Source organism: Chionomys nivalis, chromosome 21 (assembly GCF_950005125.1).
Source record: "Chionomys nivalis chromosome 21, mChiNiv1.1, whole genome shotgun sequence".
Taxonomy (NCBI): domain Eukaryota; kingdom Metazoa; phylum Chordata; class Mammalia; order Rodentia; family Cricetidae; genus Chionomys; species Chionomys nivalis.
This window is the reverse complement of record NC_080106.1, coordinates 24,049,656-24,066,809: the sequence shown is the minus strand read 5'-3', so window position 1 is coordinate 24,066,809 and position 17,154 is coordinate 24,049,656. Positions and strand designations below refer to the sequence as shown.

General features: G+C 42.8%; 1 protein-coding gene across 1 annotated transcript; it reads left to right on the top strand.

Annotated features, from left to right (window-relative positions):
- Positions 1–6,361: 6,361 nt before the first annotated feature.
- On the top strand, positions 6,362–10,911 carry LOC130863963 (CKLF-like MARVEL transmembrane domain-containing protein 2A). The gene is made up of 4 exons (XM_057754286.1): positions 6,362–6,532; positions 6,635–6,793; positions 9,945–10,046; positions 10,714–10,911. Exons 1-4 carry the CDS (start codon positions 6,362–6,364, stop codon positions 10,909–10,911), a joined length of 630 nt encoding a protein of 209 aa, XP_057610269.1.
- Positions 10,912–17,154: the final 6,243 nt, after the last annotated feature.

The window sequence follows — 17,154 nt, the reverse complement described above, 5'->3', positions numbered from 1 at the left end:
GGCTAAACTGTGCTTCTTTCACTGGTCCTTTTTAGTCTTTTGGCTCTAAATTTAGGTCCAGGACATATTTCTTTCACTGGCTCTGATTCTAGGGACAACGTGTGATACTTCAGCACTGGTCTCAGAGTCAGGGCATGTTTCTTTAGTTCTGGATTCAGGGATAAAGGAGTTTCTTTCACTGGCTAAGGTCTCAGTGCCAGGTGTGTATTCTTTCACTCTAATCTCAGAAACAAACCATAAACAAACATAGCTTTCTGAGAAAAATATTAGAAGGTATTATAAAGAGCAGTCTCTGACCATTCAGGTTGTTTACAAACAGGGTAAACAGCTGCTGATCTTTTTAAGGTACAAATAGCCCTACATTTAAAATGGTTGACACACAAACCTGTATGGATGGAACAATGATCTTTGACATCAGAAAAATTGCAGGCACTCGAACGGTTGGTACAGAAGCACCTAAGTGCTCAACATATTGAAGAATCAACCAGTCCTTGGAATTCTCCTGTATTTGTCATTAAAAAGAAATCTGGAAAATAGGGAATGGTAACAGATATAAAAGCTGTTAAGGAGTTGATGCAGCCAATGGAAGCTTTACAAGTCTGGAATTCCCTAGTCGTCTTTATTACCTAAGAGATGGTATATTATAGTGATTGATTTAGAAGACTGCTTTTTATTATACCTTTACAAGAAAAGGATAGAGAAAAAAAATTTCCTTCATAGTGCCTACTTATAACAAATCTGAGCCTATTAAAAGATATCAGTGGAAAATCTGTACACAAGGAATGTTAAACAATCCTATAGGGCAAGCAGTTATATCCCAGACTCAAAAAGAGGAACATGGGATGTACTCACTCATAATCGGTTTCTAGCCATAAAATAAAAGACATTAAGCATATAATGTGTGATCCTATAGAAGCTAAATAAGAAAGTGAACCCAAAGAAAATCATATAGTCATCCGCATGGAGAGGGGGAAGTAGACAAGATTCCAGGGCAAAAACTGGGAACTTGCGGGTGAGGTGGCATGGGGCAAAGGGGAAATGGGATGAGAAATATGAGAAGGGGAGGATGGGAGGAGCTCGGAGGATTGGGATGGTTGGGATATAGGAAGGATGGATACGGGAGCAGCGAAGTATATATCCTATCTAAGGGAGCCATCTTAGGGTTGGCAAGAGACTTGACTCTTGAGGGGTTCGCAGGTGTCCAGGAATATGTCCCCAGCTGGTACCTTGGGCAACTAAGGAGAGGGAACCTGAAATGACCCTATCCTATACTGATGAATATCTTGCATATCACCTTAGAACCTTCATCTGGCGATGGATCGAGGTAGAGACAGAGTCTCAATTTGGAGCAACGGTCTGAGCTCTTAAGGTCCAAATGAGGAGCAGAAGGAGGGAGAACATGAGCAAAAAATCAGGACCACGAGGGATGCACCCACCCACTGTGACAGTGGAACTGATTTATTGGGAGCCCACCAAGGCCAGCTGGTCTGGGACTGAATAAGCATGGGTTGATTCCGGACTCTCTGAGCATGGCGGTCAATGAAGACTGATGAGAAGCCAAGGACAATGGCACTAGGTTTCGATCCTAATACATGAACTGGCTTTGTGGGAGCTTAGCCTGTTTGGACGCTCACCTTTCTGGACGTAGATAGAAGGACCTTGGTCTTCCCGCAGGGCAGGGAATTTGGACTGCTCTTCAGTAACGAGAGGGAGGGGGAATGGAGTGGGGGGAGGAGAAGAGGAGTGGGGATAGGGGGAGGGAAGTGGGGGGAGGGCAATATTTGGGAGGAGGGGAGGGAAATGGGAAATGGGGAGCAGGTGGAAATTTTAATTAAAAAAGAATAAAAATAAATAAATAAGTAAAAAAAAAAAAAGAAAAATCTAATCATACTGTAAGAGATATGCTTAATAAAGACAAGGGGACAATAAAGATCCCCATAGATAGATTGTACAATGCTTTATCAACTTTAAATGTTTAAATGCTAATAATAAAGGAAAGACAGCTATAGAGATATTTTGGATTGATGTGGGATGTCTTTCTGTATATCTGTTGCTTTTATTGGTTAATGAGTAAAGCTGCTTTGGCCTCTGGCAGGGTAGAATATAACTGGTGTGGGAGAATTGTCTGTATTCAGTCAATCATGTTATAAATAAATGCTGATTGGCCAGGCAGGAAATATAGATAGGAAAACCAGACAGGAAGCAGAAATGATGTAATGAGAACAGGAGGAAGTTGATTCTTTCCTCTCCTGCCCAGACCACCGAAGCAGCAGGATGTGAGCTGCTCTGCCCCATTGAAAAAGGTACTGAGCCACATGGCTAACATAGATCAGGAAAATGGGTTAATCAAGATGTGAGAGTTAGCCAGTGAGAGGCTAGAGCTAATGGGCCAATCAGCTGATAATTTATGGAGACCTATGTGTGATTTTCTTTGGGGCTAAACAGCTGGTGGTACCAGGCGGGACAGAAAAACCACAACAAACAAACAAACAAACAAACAAACAAACAGGGACCCTCGTGTTACATATAACCAGGCTGTAAGGGATATATAGTGAGAGAATAGGTGAAGTCAAAGAGATGCCATGTAACTGCTGAAGGAGACAGACACTGGAACCTTACCCAGTAAGCCACAGCCTCATGGTGATACACAGAATGACAGAAATGGGTCAACTTAAGATATAAGAGTTAGCCAGGAATATGCCTAAGCTATTGGCCAAGCAGCATTGTAATTAATATAGTTTCTGTGTGATTATTTGGGTCTGGGTGACCGGGAAACATAAGAATAGTCTCCATTTTCATTGGATAATAGAAAATAACTGCTGAATTAAATCATCCTGTATACTTTAAAGATGTGTTGAACTCAGAATGGAAATCAGTATATGTGTTATTTGGGGAAGAGGTTTTGTTTCCAGCAAGAAGAAAAGCTATGGATACCATCAAGATTGATAAAGATTAGGTTTGAATGGGAGAGACCTCTCGATTAAAGGAGATAATAGCTTATCAAACAGTGTGGCCATTCAATCCAAACTAACTTAAACAACTAACAAATCCTTTTCATTTGATAAGATATAACCTGACAAAAAAAGAACCTCCCCAAAGTTAGGGTTGGGGCAGGGGTTTGCTTTTGTCTTTCCAGGAGAACTGAAAGTATTGAACTAAGGAATCTGAAGACCACTGGACAAATGAGTCACCTGAAAAAAAAGGATGAATCATCCAGAAATAAAAAGTCTTAAGAAAAAAGAATAAATTGGCCTAATGGTATAGCACATTTCTAACAGATAAAATTTCATAAATCTTCCCAAATGTTTGTTTCTGCTGTTCTCTACAGACATATAAGACAAATGGTCTTTTTGTAGTCCCAGTTCAGCTAAAAATTAAAGCTGTCTTTGGAATTCGAAAGTGGCTCTCTCTTTCCCTAAACCCAACCATGCTTGTCAAAGGAAAATCCAAAATCTCTCTCTTATGTCAGAAGAGCCACTTGACATGAAACAGAAGAGAAACCCAAATTCGGGGATCATTCTATTGTCACTAATTTCATAATTCTTTGGTTTTACTTTGACTCCTAAAATTTTCTTATGCTATAAATATTATCTCAAAAGTTATCAGGTTAATATATGTATATTTAAACTTTCTGTTGTAATATTAATGGTCATATAGAGTACTAACTAGTTTTAGAAAAAGGCTTCATTTAGCTTTCTGAACATGATTTCAGGTTTAAGTCTCTTAGGTAACTAGGAATTAAGCTTGTGTACTCTGGATATATGTAACAAATTGTGGTTCTTTAACCTCTTCAAGATCTGCTGTATATGTCATTTAAATTGTTCAAGTTTTCTGCAGTGAACCATGACCATTCCTAACAGTGACCTTTGAAGCCTCCAGAAGGATGGGGGAGCCCCACAACAATGATTCCCCCTTGATTGTGGTAGCACCACCAAGTTGACAAACACCACCTAAAGATTGGCTTTGGACTACAAACTGCTGAGGACAATTTCAAGGTGGCTGGCTGAGATGGTCCAGCTTCATACCCTACTTTAGTCAGGACTTCCCATTACACAGAGACTGGCAACAAATGATACAGTTAGGACTTAACCTTTATTTTAATTTTATCAGGGACCCCTAGAGATGCCTTCACTTCCAGACAACAGAAAACAATCTAGAGTAAACAATGTCCACATTCCCAAGAAGAGGGGTGGGTAGTTTGGGGTCATTCAGTGAGTTATGGATATTTGTCATGATTTAGGGGGGTTGATTACAAATTGTTATTGGTCATGGTCAGGGAAAAAAGCTGAATAAAAGAAATTAGATTCTGGGATCTCATTCTAAATAAAAAAAAGAGGGATAAAGAAATGACAGAATAAACAAGTAGCTCATTTTACTCTACTTTTAAACTAAAAAAGCAACTAGTAGTCTTAAATATTTTACATTGATAAGGATTTTTGTATATTAATACAAATTTAAGGTTATGTTTGTTATAGTGTATATGTTTCTACTCTTGTTTAAGATATTTTTATATATTGATACAAATTTATTATTTTTGTTAGAACATATTGTACATACATTTCTGTTACAAAGAAAGCAAATTCCATATGGACTTTCTTATTTAAGGTATTGTACAAATGCAGCTCATTTAATAATGTCCTGTAAGCTTCTAGTCCTTGAAAGTTATTATTACCAACTATTTGGGAAAATAAAGGAGTGCAGGTTAGTAGTAAACTATTACAATCAAACTTGTAGTAATGTTAGGTATATTTTCACAAACAGAGGTATATTTTAGATAGACAGGTAGTCTCCAAACATTTCAGAGATCTACAGAATATGGCATTTAAGATGTTTAAATAATATAAGACTTTTTATGACAATGAGTCGTGGCTGTTCCTGAAAGCACCAATCTACTTCAGAGAAGATGATGGGTATCAAAGAAAGTCCATATGGAGTTTGCTTTCTTTGTGGTAGAAGTTAACCACTGGGCAAGAAACTGTCCTTGTCTCAACTGCTAACAGTATGCTGGTCCAAACCGGAAAAGCAGGAAACAAAAGAAAGCAACTGTCTAACTTTGCCAAGACAGGGTTAGACAGTTCTTCAAACTTCCTGTTTCACAGAGAAGTCTATCAGCTATTCTAGGTTTGTAGGCTGAAGATGTATACATTCCCTTTATCTCATAGCCACTATCTCAAACCCGTCCCCTCCTCAGAGAACTCCAGACCATCCACCACCCAGGCTCAACTCTGCACTCGAGCTACAAAGGGCATTGACTAAATGCAGTGGTTTTCAACCTACTTAATGCTGGGGTTGTTTAACACAGTTCCTCGTGTTGTGGTGACACCCAACAATAAAATCATTTTCATTGGTTCTTCATAACTGTAATTTCAACATAATTAGGAATTGAAGTGTAAATATCTGTTTTCCCTTGGTGTTCGGGGAGCCCTGTGAAAGGATCATTAGGGCAAAGAGGTCGCAATCCACACGTTGAGAACCACTTGTCTAGTAGCTAGTGGGTCATATGATCAGGCCACTGTGGGCAGCAAACTCCACTGTTTCCCTTTTTCTTGGGAAAACAAACCTGGCTGACAGCAGCCAGGAGGGACCAGTTGTAGCTCTTCACATCGTCAGAGAGGAACAGTAATGAGAGATGAACGCTGAGCTTGTTATTAAAGTAATCAGGCCTTTCCTTCCCAAATATATTGTGTCTGACAGATCCTGTGCCTCTCGGCAACAATCCTGTGTCTCATCGATGCGTTGTTGGTCTCCAATGAGATGAGGAAAAACAGGAAACAAGCCCTGAGACTGTAAACTAAGCCCTCCACCGCCCATTGAGACAGAAGCTATGATGAAGTCACCCAGCCCTTCCAGCATTTGACAGAGACTCGTGTCCGTGTATAATCACTCCCTCCAGGTCATCACAGAGCTCCAAAGCACACGTGTGTGTGGCGATAAAGACAGGACTGCTAAATCGTCAACACTTCTTCTTCCTCATGTAGCTTTATGTAAAAGTCACATTACACTCCCACTCCTCCACGAGGCTGTCCTAGGAGGACAGAAGGGACAGAAACCCAGGGTGCAACAGCCACAAACCTGGGACTCCTTTTCAAGGAAGGCCTCGCTAGGACCAGTGGGGCTCCGCGCATTCTGCCACGTGGAGGGTGGGATGTTCCGCATTCGCAGGGGTGGGGCGATCCTGTTGGTCCACGAGATGAGGCGGCTCGCGCTGACCAAGCATAGGCGTTGGAAGTCTGCAGTCCCAGCCGTCAGTTGAACACCATCCTTGAACGGGTCTAAAGACACCAGGCTCTCTCTTGAGCTGGGCCTGTTCAGGGACTGCAGGCAGGGCTGAGCAGTGAGAAATTGAGAACTACTGCCAACCATGGCCACGCCTCCGCCAAAGCCAGAAGATGCCCAGAGGCAAAAAGGAACAATTCAGCCCAAGAATGAGGTGGGCACAAGAAAAGGGTTTCGACGCTACAAGTGGGAATTCAAAGACAGCAATAAAGAGTTCTGGACAATGGGACACGCTGAGGTCAAGATCGTGAGTTTGGTAAGCTGGATTGGAATTCCAGGGGGTGTCTGTGGAGGGGAAGGTCCCAGAAGCCAGGGAGAGCCCTTGCAGGAGCTCAAGAGTATGCATTTTTCCACCCAGGTCTGCATGATGGCTGGACTATACCTCTTCGAAACAATGCCCACACACCCCATCCTGATCCTGCTCCTCACTATGGAAGTGTCCATCTTCACTTTCTTCATATTCCTCTACAGCTTCGCCCTTAATAGATATATGCCCTTCATCTTCTGGCCTATCACTGTAAGTAAAGAATGTAGGAAAGCTGCTGCCAGTCACCTTCTGAAAGCACCTGGGAAAAGACAGCCTCCTCTACTGGTGCTCAGGGTGGGAAGCTGGGTTAGAGAACTGAAGTCAGGCAGAAAATGCTCCCCCAAAACCTAACTGTGTTGGGTCAAAGAAGAGTAATCGAGGCTGTAATGTCTCAGAAATGGGCAGGGTTTTAACAACCAGCCATTTTTGCTAATGCTTTTTGCTGGCATCCATCTCATTGGGATATCATTCCAGGATTCAACGCAGAAAATCAGACTCTGCATAAACCATTAAGGTAGGGGGAAAGAAATGTCAAACAAGGCTAAACCATGTCAGGTCTCTAGTGAAGAGGAAGAAAGCTTCAGGAGCAAGGCCAACCTGAAACAGTCATCCAATGGGGTGAGGCTGAGCTTGGGAAGTCCCTCAAGCATCCATTCCTCTGGTCCCTTATCTGTGCCTCAGGGACTGCAACAATCCATACTGAGATTGACCACACGTAAATTTCTTGCCATTGTGTCTTAGGTCTCAGGACTAGAATTCCTGGGTACACCAAACGTACCCAGCTAACTTCCCCCTAGCCAAGGAGCACCTCAACTTCCAGTTCCCTTTGTTCCATACCCACCTCTAGAGCCCTTGGTTCCCCAATTTCTTTCACTTCACAAACCAGCAAATGAGCCCCCCGAAGTCAAATAACCTGCCCTTCAACTAAACTCAACTAGTAAATACCAAAAAAGAAAAAGGAAAAAGATCCAAACTTAATGGAATATTCTTCTGTTAGCTGTGAGTTAATTTTTTCAGTTCTTTTAGACTTAATCTTTTTAATTCCTTCACTGGGCATGTGGTCTCTGTCTTTTTACTTTGTTTTCTGTGCATTCTGTTTCCAAGAGTTTTCAGTTTAATTCTCCTCTTCTTCCTTCCTGTCCTGGGGGTCTTCATAACAATTGATAGATCCCTGGACACTAACAACTTTTCTTTAAAAGTTAATTAATTAATTTTGATTTGTTAAGGCAGGATTTCTGTGTGTAACACTTCACTTTCTTTGAACTCAATCTGAAGACAATGTTGGTCTTGAACTCACAGATCTTCATGCCTCTGCCTCCTGAGTACTGGGATTAAAGGCGTGCGCCACCACAACTTGGCCACCTACAACTTTTAACAAAAGGGCAGGGACCTGGAGGGAGGCAGGAGCTGGTTCAGAGGCCATGGAGGATGCTGCTTCTGTCTTGCTCCCCATGCTTTGCTCAGCCTGATTCCTGTAGAACCAAGGAACACCAGCACAGTGAAGGCACAACCCATAATGGGCTGGGTCTTCCACCATCAAACACTAATTAGGAAAACACCCTCAGAAAAACCCTTTCTGAAGAGTAGATGGGGGATGGGTTGGGGAAGTGGGAGGGTAGTGAGAGGAGGAACTCTGGTTGGTATTTAAAATAAATTTTAAAAAATATTAAAAGAAAAAGAAAAACAGAAATGCCCTACAGACGGATCTTATGGAGACATTTTCTCAACTGAGGTGCCCTCTTCTCTGATGACTCTAGTTCATGTCAAATTGACATCAAACTATCCAGCACAAAGTCTTAAGCCAAAGCCAAGGAGAGGCTTAGGAAATCAAACCAGCACCCTGAGAATACTGCATCCATAGCAGAAAGATGGGGAAAAAGAAGTATACATTTTGCAAGAGAAGCAAGAAACGTTGATCCATTCTTGTCCTGTGGGAGTGAGGAGGGGAGGGGTGGGTTTTCTTTAAGAATGAGAAAGCTAAAATCTTTCCCTTACACAGGTTTGGAACCTGAGTTTTTGTTGCCCAGAACCTAGAAGACTCGTGCCTTTTGCTGCTGATGTTCTAATTACATCCTCTGAGCTCATAACAGAAATAAATGCAGAACCTCAGCCAAAGCATGAAGGGATGAGTGATACATTTGGTATTTTAAAAATTCTCCAAACTAAGAATCAGAAATTGGCAAACATGGTCAATGTTTCAATAGCATATATCTATAATCCTGAAACTAAAAGACAAAACAGGAAGACTGAGCTCAATGCCATTCTGGTCTTATAGCAAAAATTCTGTATCAAAAAATAAATAAATGAAACAAGTTGGAAGATTAGAATCCTGAGACTCAGAGATCATAGATGAACTAAGATGTGAAAAAATAAACAATGCTGTTTAAATGACTGCAGACAAAAATAAAACTATAACTCAGGTCAATGGTGGCACATACCTTTAATCCCAGCCACTGGGAGGCAAAGGCAGGAAGATCCCTACTTAGAGGCCAGCCTAGACTACAGAGGGAGTTCCAGGAGAGCCATGGCTACACATAGAAACTCTAAGTCAAAAATCCAGTGGTGAACAACAGCAACAACAATGTTGTAAGGAGGCCGTTTGTTTGTTCCTGGCTGCCCAGACTCCCAAAATAACCACACAGAAACTGTATTAATTAAATCACTGCTTGGCCCATTAGCTCTAGCTTCTTATTGGCTAACTCTTAAATCTTAATTTAATCCATTATTATTAGTTTATATTTACCAGAAGGCCTCGTGGCCTACTGGCTAGTTCCGGCATCTGTCTCCAGCAGGGATACATGACTTCTCCTGACTCTACCTTCTTTCTCCCAGCATTCAGTTTAGTTTTCCCCACCTACTTCTATTCTGCTCTGTACAGATCCAAGACAATTTATTTATTCACTAATAAAAGCATCACATATACAGAAGGATCTCCTACATCATCTCTCCTTTTCTGTTTAAATCAAAAGGAAGGTTTTAACTTTAACATAGTACAATTACATATACAAAACAGGCATCAAGCAAGTACCTAACAGATACCTTGAAGTAGTCTGTTTATGCATTTATTTACATGATTATTGATAGGCACCAGACACCTGGTTTTGTAGACAAGATGGCATCTTGTGTCTCACCTGGGCTGACAGCAGTTAAGTTTGGACTCTGTCCTCTACTCACAGAGGCCAGCAGGGAGCCATGGTTGATCTGCTTGACCAGAAACATATTTACCTTTGTATATTTTGTTTTAAATTATCAGGATTGTGCAGGAGCATTTGATCATGGTTATATGGAGTAGTAAACTGTGCTGTGTCTGGGGTGGGTGGGGCACAACTTTTTAAGGCAAGCTTATCTCTTCCCCTTTCAGGACCTCTTCAACGACCTCTTCTCCTGCGTGTTCCTCGTAGGTGGCGTAGTGTTTGCTACGAAAGTCAGACGAGTGATGCCAAAGCCCTACTTAATAGCTGTGGTGAGGTGTTTCTGCTGAGCGCTGGGCCCTGTCTAATAGCCGTGGTGAGGTGCTTGTGCTGAGCGCTGGGCCCTGTCTAATAGCCGTGGTGAGGTGCTTGTGCTGAGCGGTGGATCTCCTCAAATCAGCCTCACAAATGTCCTGGGATCAAGGCTGGGTTGCAGCGCTGACTCTGTGGAGCGCTGATCCAGCCTGATCTGCAGTATTGCAAAAACCTAATGTAGTACCTCATGTGTATCTATAACACTGGTACTCAGGAGGTAGATGCAGAGGATCCAAAGTCCTTGGCTCAATAATGAGTTCAAGGCAAGCCTGGGGTACATGAGACACTGTCTCAAGCAAATAAACAAACAAAACTTGGGGGTGAAAGCAAATTTAAGACGTTGGTCAATGTTTCTAATGGAGAAGACACGTTTTTAAAGGTGGTGTCTAGGAAGGCAGACAAGTTACCTGTCACCCTCCCTCATGTTTGTCCAAAGGGAAAAAAAAAATAAACCAGATGAGGGCCACTGGGCATAGAACCAGGGAGAGCAGACTGAGGGTGGGTCTGGGAGGGAGACATTTAGGGGTACACTGTGCATCACCTCTGAGGATAGACTTGGAAGGGAATCTGTGCCTTCCTTCTAGGTGCGTGATGAAAATAATAATGATCCATTTGTTTTTCTAGATCCTTATGGGAGTGGCTGCCATTTTTGTTTTTATCGACATATTTCTTCAAAGGCGACACCTCAAAGGAACAAGGATCCGAAAGGACGCTCTGGCAGACACTGGCCTCCAAAAGCTGCTGGAGACAGATAATAAGACAGATAATAAAACAGATAATAAGACAGATACTAAGACAGATAATAAGACAGATAATAAATGATGGACAGCAACACCTGTGTCAGGAATGGCAGCAAGTTTTGTGGCCAGGCCTTCCGACATGCTCCCCTGTTGGCGTCCTGCCCTACTTTTCTTTTCCATCAATAAACACCTCTTGGAAAGTAAATTTTCTCTTTAAACAAATTTTATACTAAAAGTTAGACAGTATCTGTCCAGTGCATTTCATCCCACAGAAACTCCTGGAGATTCCAGTGCTGAGAGAAGGCCCCCTCATGATCTACGGGTTGAGAACCACTGCCCCAGCTGGTCTAGCCACCCTCAGGGAATCTTCCTCCAGGAGGGAAAAGGGAAGACAGACAAGGAAGGGAGGAGATGAGTAGGGAGGAGCCTGGAGTCCTGAGCCTGAAATGGAGAATTAACAAACGGAGCTGCTCAGTGCGCATGGCAGACTTTCTCATCTCAGCTGTGCCCGACACAGGCCTTAGCTCCACTCCCTTGTCTTGGGAATTCAAAGAATGGAACCCACAGACAAGGCTGAGTCCCGAAGAGGTTTTTTACTATTATAGACAGAAGGCTTGGGGACTAAGGAGACGGATTTCTGGTTACTAAAATTATACAAGGCCCCCAAAAAACCTTCAATGATTTTGTACAAAGACTGACTTTAGGTGTAAATAGAATGATATCAGATTCAGCAGTCAGATGAATATTAATTGAATCTTTTGCTTTTGGGAATTTTAATTTAGAATGTAAAGGGGTGATGAGGTTGTTAAAGCCAAGTTCAGCACCCACACATGAATGGATAAGAAACACAACTGATATTGGATCTCATGCTTATGATGGTACTTGGATAGGAGTAGTGACTTCTAAAAATTTTAAGAAAAATCGAAAGGTTAGATGTTCTAACTGTGGTAAACCAGGTCATCTGAAAAGGGACCATAGGCAGGGCATTCCTAGGCAATGACATTTTTCTGGAGAGAATCCAAACAGAAGGCCCCCACCTTCTGGAATATGCAGGTGTGGCAAAGGCCAAGACTAAATTAATGAAGGGATAAGTAAAGTAACCCTTTGCTGTCAGGACATGCCATAGAGGGGCTATTGCTGGCCGCCATGTGAAATTTAAATCATTCCCTGTCAACACTGGGAAAGAATTAATTAATTAAAAGACTTAATGCCTGCTATGAAAAACCATACTGCTCTGGATGACAAAACAGCTTTAGAAGACAAAACGAAATTTTCAGGAGAAACCAGAAGGCAAATATTTTGGCACACTTACATAAATGATCAAAGACCAAAGTTAAAACTATGAAAGAATAGCATTGTAATTGAGAGTTTGGTAGACACAGGGGAAGAGTTAAGAGAAGATGTCACAGCAGTTCACCATCAGCTTGATTATAGAGATGGCCACATAAAATAAGTCTCACAGGAGACAACAGATCTACAAGACAATTTTGATTGAGGTAGATTTTATATGATAATTCATGTCCTTCCCTAAAAACAAGGTTTATAAGAAAATAAAATTTAAAATATTAAAGCTGCACCCCAATGCCTTTATACTCAAGAATGTACCTTGCCCTACCACTTAAACTTTGCAATTTAAAAGTCACCCAGGTGATGATGGTTTTAAAGACATAAAGGGATCATAGGAAATAGTTGAGGCTTGTGTGGGAGCCCATGCAGGACTCAGTTTCCATCTGGAGCCAACTCTGACTTAAAAGTCATTTGAGTTCAAAGCTTGCCTGCTCTGCTTGCTCCAGTATCCTTGAGGGCTGTGAGAAAGTTCTGATTAAGTCCATGGGAAAGAGCATTTTACCCAGGAAAGAGAGCACATTATCTATGAAGATACAGGCTAGTGAAAGCCAGCTGAAAGAAAGCACATCCAGATAAAAAAAGAAAGAAAGAAAGAAACTGCTTGCTGCTAGCATAATTTACACGAGAGATATGAACCTTGTGGGGGCCGAGAAATACAGGCCCATTTCCCACCCTATCTACTGGTCAGAGAGTTTGGGGAATAACAAGGCTTAACCACACCTTCTAGCACAGGAGGTGGCAGCCTGGGCCCTTTTTGAAGTTAAATAAACTCAGTGCCATCCTGACAAGTGGTCAGGATGTGCCAATGTATTTCTGCTCCTTTGATTGTAACTATGAGGTCACCTGGGGAGGAGGTGTTTTCTGCCTACATGACCAAGCGTTGACCAAGTGTACATGACCTGAGTCATCCGGCTACCTAGGAACAGAATGCTGATAATGGGAAGAATGTGCTCTCAAGTTAAAGAAAGCCTTTGCTACCTTCTCCCCAGTTTACATTTCTTATAAAAGTTGTGGAAAAATAAACGTGGGGGATTTTGAGATCTGAATAATCCCTGAAACTCCCTCCCAATACTGTCCTAGGTTTTCAGACTTATTATTTTTATTCATCTTCACTTCTATGTCTTCAATTCCCATGCCTGTACCTTGTCAGGAAGTGGTTTTTGTTGAGGCAGGTCCTCAACAGAACCTGCTTGCACTTTCTCCCCAAAACAGTGCAGAGAGGCGGTTAGCTGACTGTACTGCTCTTTGTCCTGCCTTCTGCCTCTAGTCTGTATAAAAGCAAGTTCTGAAATAAACTCTTGGCTGTTCGGCTGTTTTGACTTGACCAAACTGACGTCCTGAATCTATCCTGTGTTTTCTGCCTCAGTTTCTTTCATCTGACATTTCCCTAACTTTAATGCCCTCCAATCCAGGTACCATGACTAATTTTTGTAGGAGCAGGCTCCAACAGGTTTGCAAATGAACGGCAGCGCTAGAATCCCAAAGAGAGTCCAGTTACAAGGATGGACCGTAACCGTTTTGGAAATTCCAGTGCCAGGTGATAGTCACCAGAAGCACCAGGTGCAGTGAAATGGAACAGGCTGAGATCTAAAAGACAGGTTATGTAATGCTGCCGAGGGTGGGGCCAAAGAGATACTTTATTTTTGATATTGCAGGAAGACATTTAAGAGATTTTAATTTTAAAAATATTTAAATTTATAAGGCTATGAGACATTCATGCTTATAAAATGTTTCATATTGTTAATATTTGGAATTAAAATAAAGGGTCACAGCCATCAGCACTAAATGCTAACCAGAAACTAGGATGTTCATTTCTTGTAATGCAGCAAGACAATGACCTAAGCAGTCTGGCAAAGGGCTTGAAACAGTTTCAGTCCACTGAATGGCGATCCTTTGGGGGTTAAAAATCCTTTTTACAGGGCTAGCCTGGGACCACCTGCATGTCAGATGTTTTCATTAGGATTCTTAACAATGACAAAACTGCAGTTGTAAAACAGCAACGTGAAAATTTTTGTGTGGGTGGAGGGTCACCACTGTAATGATTTCAGCCACATAAGGCTGATACTTCCGGGTTCTAGGGGTCATGCAGGTGCAGACAAGGCCTCAGGCAGAAGTGCCTAAAGGCCCCCTGGGATGTTAAAGGGCCCTGTGTGATCCTCATATGACTCAGCTAAGCCCTTTGTACACGAGTGGTTGCATCATCCCCCTGTGACTCAGCTAAGCCCTTGCGGGCATGCATGAGCCCCATCATCTGTGTATGACGTAACCACGTCAAACCCCTGTGCACATGCACTAGGCAGCTTTTAAAAACTGGACGCACCATCTTCCTCTCTCTCTCTAAACCCTGAATTCCCAGGCCTGTGCATGCCCCTCTAATAAACTCCTAAGTGGATTTGGTGTGTGTTCTGTGTTTCCTTCTCACTTGAGCCAGGTAATTTTAACCACAACATGGGAAACTATATTAAAAGGTCAAAGCTGCTAACCTATTGTAGAATGTTAAGAAATACAAGTTAGCGCATGCCTTTAATCTCAGCACTCGGGAAGCAGAGGCAGGCGGATCTCTGAGTTTGAGGCCAGCCTGGTCTACAAGAGCTAGTTCCAGGACAGGCACCAAAACTACAGAGAAACCTTGTCTCCGAAAAAGAAAAGAAAAGAAAAGAAGTACAAGTTAATATCTATATTAAATGGATAGTTATAAATGGTCAAGTTTGTTAATTATAGCCATGCTAAATACTGCTGATATAATTAATTACAGAGATAAAACTTTCTTAGTTCCCTGTATATGGTTTCAAAAGTTAATCTTAAAACAAGAAACAAGGTTATCTATTCAAATGTATCTGGGCAGCCTTCAAATACTTCATAGATCTGCAGAATATGGCATTTAAAATGTTCATTAAAAGTTTATTATATCAGACAGAGACTCTCAGATCCTAACAGTGATCTAAGGTCTCCAATGAAGATTATGGGGCACGATGATGTTCCCACCTACATTTAATAACCCTGACTATTGGGCAAGATGTCTCCATGTAACATCTGCTGCCAGGACCCGTCCAGACTGTGGACAAGCATCAGGACACTGGAGAACAGATCGCAACCCTTTTGCCTAGACAAAATGAGGTTGGTTTTACCCATGTTCCTCCACAGAAAACACTCTCATCTTGTGGGCCTGGTACCTTCTGGTACTTCTGCCTCCAAAGCTATTGGAGACCTGGGTATAGCAAACTGGGTATGGACTGGTCACTGTCATTATTAATAGATTAGAAAGCTGCTTGGTCTGTACTCTGGTACAACTTCTTTATCTTTCTGGGGTCTCTGATAGTATTGATGGCTACGCTCTTTGCTTTTGCATACTTTTGAGTCTGGGGTCTCGCCTCAGTGTGTCCTTGGACCCTTCCAGTGTGTGTGCAGGCGTGTATGACTCCGCACGTGGAGGCCAGAAGGGGCTTCACGGGGTTCTCCTCTGTCACTCCCCACCTGCTCTTTGAGGCAGTCTTTCCCTGATGTAGGCATATCAGTTTCTCCCCAAGGCTGGAAGCCAACGAGGCCTAGTACCCTCCCATCTCTGCCCACCTCAGAGTCGGAGTCAAAAATACCAGGGGAAATGCCTGGCTTGTCACATGGGTACTGGAATTGGAACTCTGTCAGCATCAATACTGAGCAGCAATCACTGCTTACAGCTGAATAAACTCTCCTGCTCCCACCCACCCACCCCCTTTTCAGTGTGCCGATTTAGTCAACATTCTCCTCTGGTAAGTTACCTGTTCGCATCTCTGGGCCGTTCCCTTATTACTGAGTTTTAATTGACAGCCACGTTTTCTTCACAGCACAAATCAGAAGTGGGTATCCCTCTCTCGCTTAGACCCCTCACTTGTCCTCCTTGGGTACTGTGAGCGAAAACTGGGCTACCAGGGTCTCATCCTTCCAAGTCCTGTCCCAGGCAGCCTCTGATCAATGTCCTCCTTTCTCTTTAGTGAACTTGGCTATCCTCTAATCCAGCCAGTAAGTCTCAGGACTCCTCTTTACTTGATTTAATTTTTGGATTGTGAGCCTAGCCTTTAACTACTGGGCGCTATTTTTATTTTAATGTGTGTATTGTCGGCACGGTTGTGAGTGCACCATGCGAAGAAGTATCCAGAGAGTCCTGATACCAAGTAGGTGTCAGGCCACTCCTTGACCTGGAACTGTTTCGGATGGTTGTAAGCTACCGTGTGGGTGCTGGGAATTGAACCTTTGCAAGAGCAGCAAGTGCTCTTAACAGCTGAGCCATCTCTCCAGCCCTGCCATTCATCCTATTTAACCTGCCCCTACCCTAAGCAGCTGGGCCTTCCTCACATCCTGGGCTTCTTGTACCGCTTCCGGATGTACAAGGGAATGTAGGGAATGTCATCCTTAAAACATCACAGTGTCTTACCATCAGTGCAGAGAAAAGCTTCATCAGGTAAGACGGCAGCAATGGGAGACGGAAGGACAGCTCGTGTAATAAGGTGCTTGCTGCATGAGGACCTCAGCTGGATCTGAGTTGAATCCCACATATAGTGGTCATACCAATCCTGGGAAGGCAGAAACAGAACATCTGGAGCTCATTGGCCAGGTAAGTTTTGTGGAATTCCCATGCACTTGTAGTCCAATGAGGTTTTTGTCTCAAAAAAATAAGAGACCCCTAGCAGCACCTAGACGCAAGAGTATGTACACACACACACACACACACACACACACGACATGCACGTCCGCATGCACACACCCACGGTTAGAAGGGCCAGATGTCCAAAGGTCCTGTGGCGTCTGTTTGCACGAGGAAGCATCAATTTGTGTGAGGAGGCAGTGGGAGGAAGCAAGATTAGTGATTTAAGCACATCTGACTGACAAGGAAGAAAGCAGAGGCCTCTTAAAGAGCCCCACGACAGTTCAGGGAGCGGGAGTGTGGGACTTTTTGGTGGCAAGAGAGCCTCGGTGATGGGCTAGTGGTGAGGGAGGACAA

Coding starts and splice junctions, on each gene's coding strand:
- LOC130863963 (XM_057754286.1), top strand. CDS start 6,362: ATGGCCACGCCTCCGCCAAAGCCAGAAGATGCCCAGAGGCAAAAAGGA. Junction 6,533..6,634: donor AGGTCAAGATCGTGAGTTTG/GTAAGCTGGATT, acceptor TTTTCCACCCAG/GTCTGCATGATGGCTGGACT. Junction 6,794..9,944: donor TCATCTTCTGGCCTATCACT/GTAAGTAAAGAA, acceptor TTCCCCTTTCAG/GACCTCTTCAACGACCTCTT.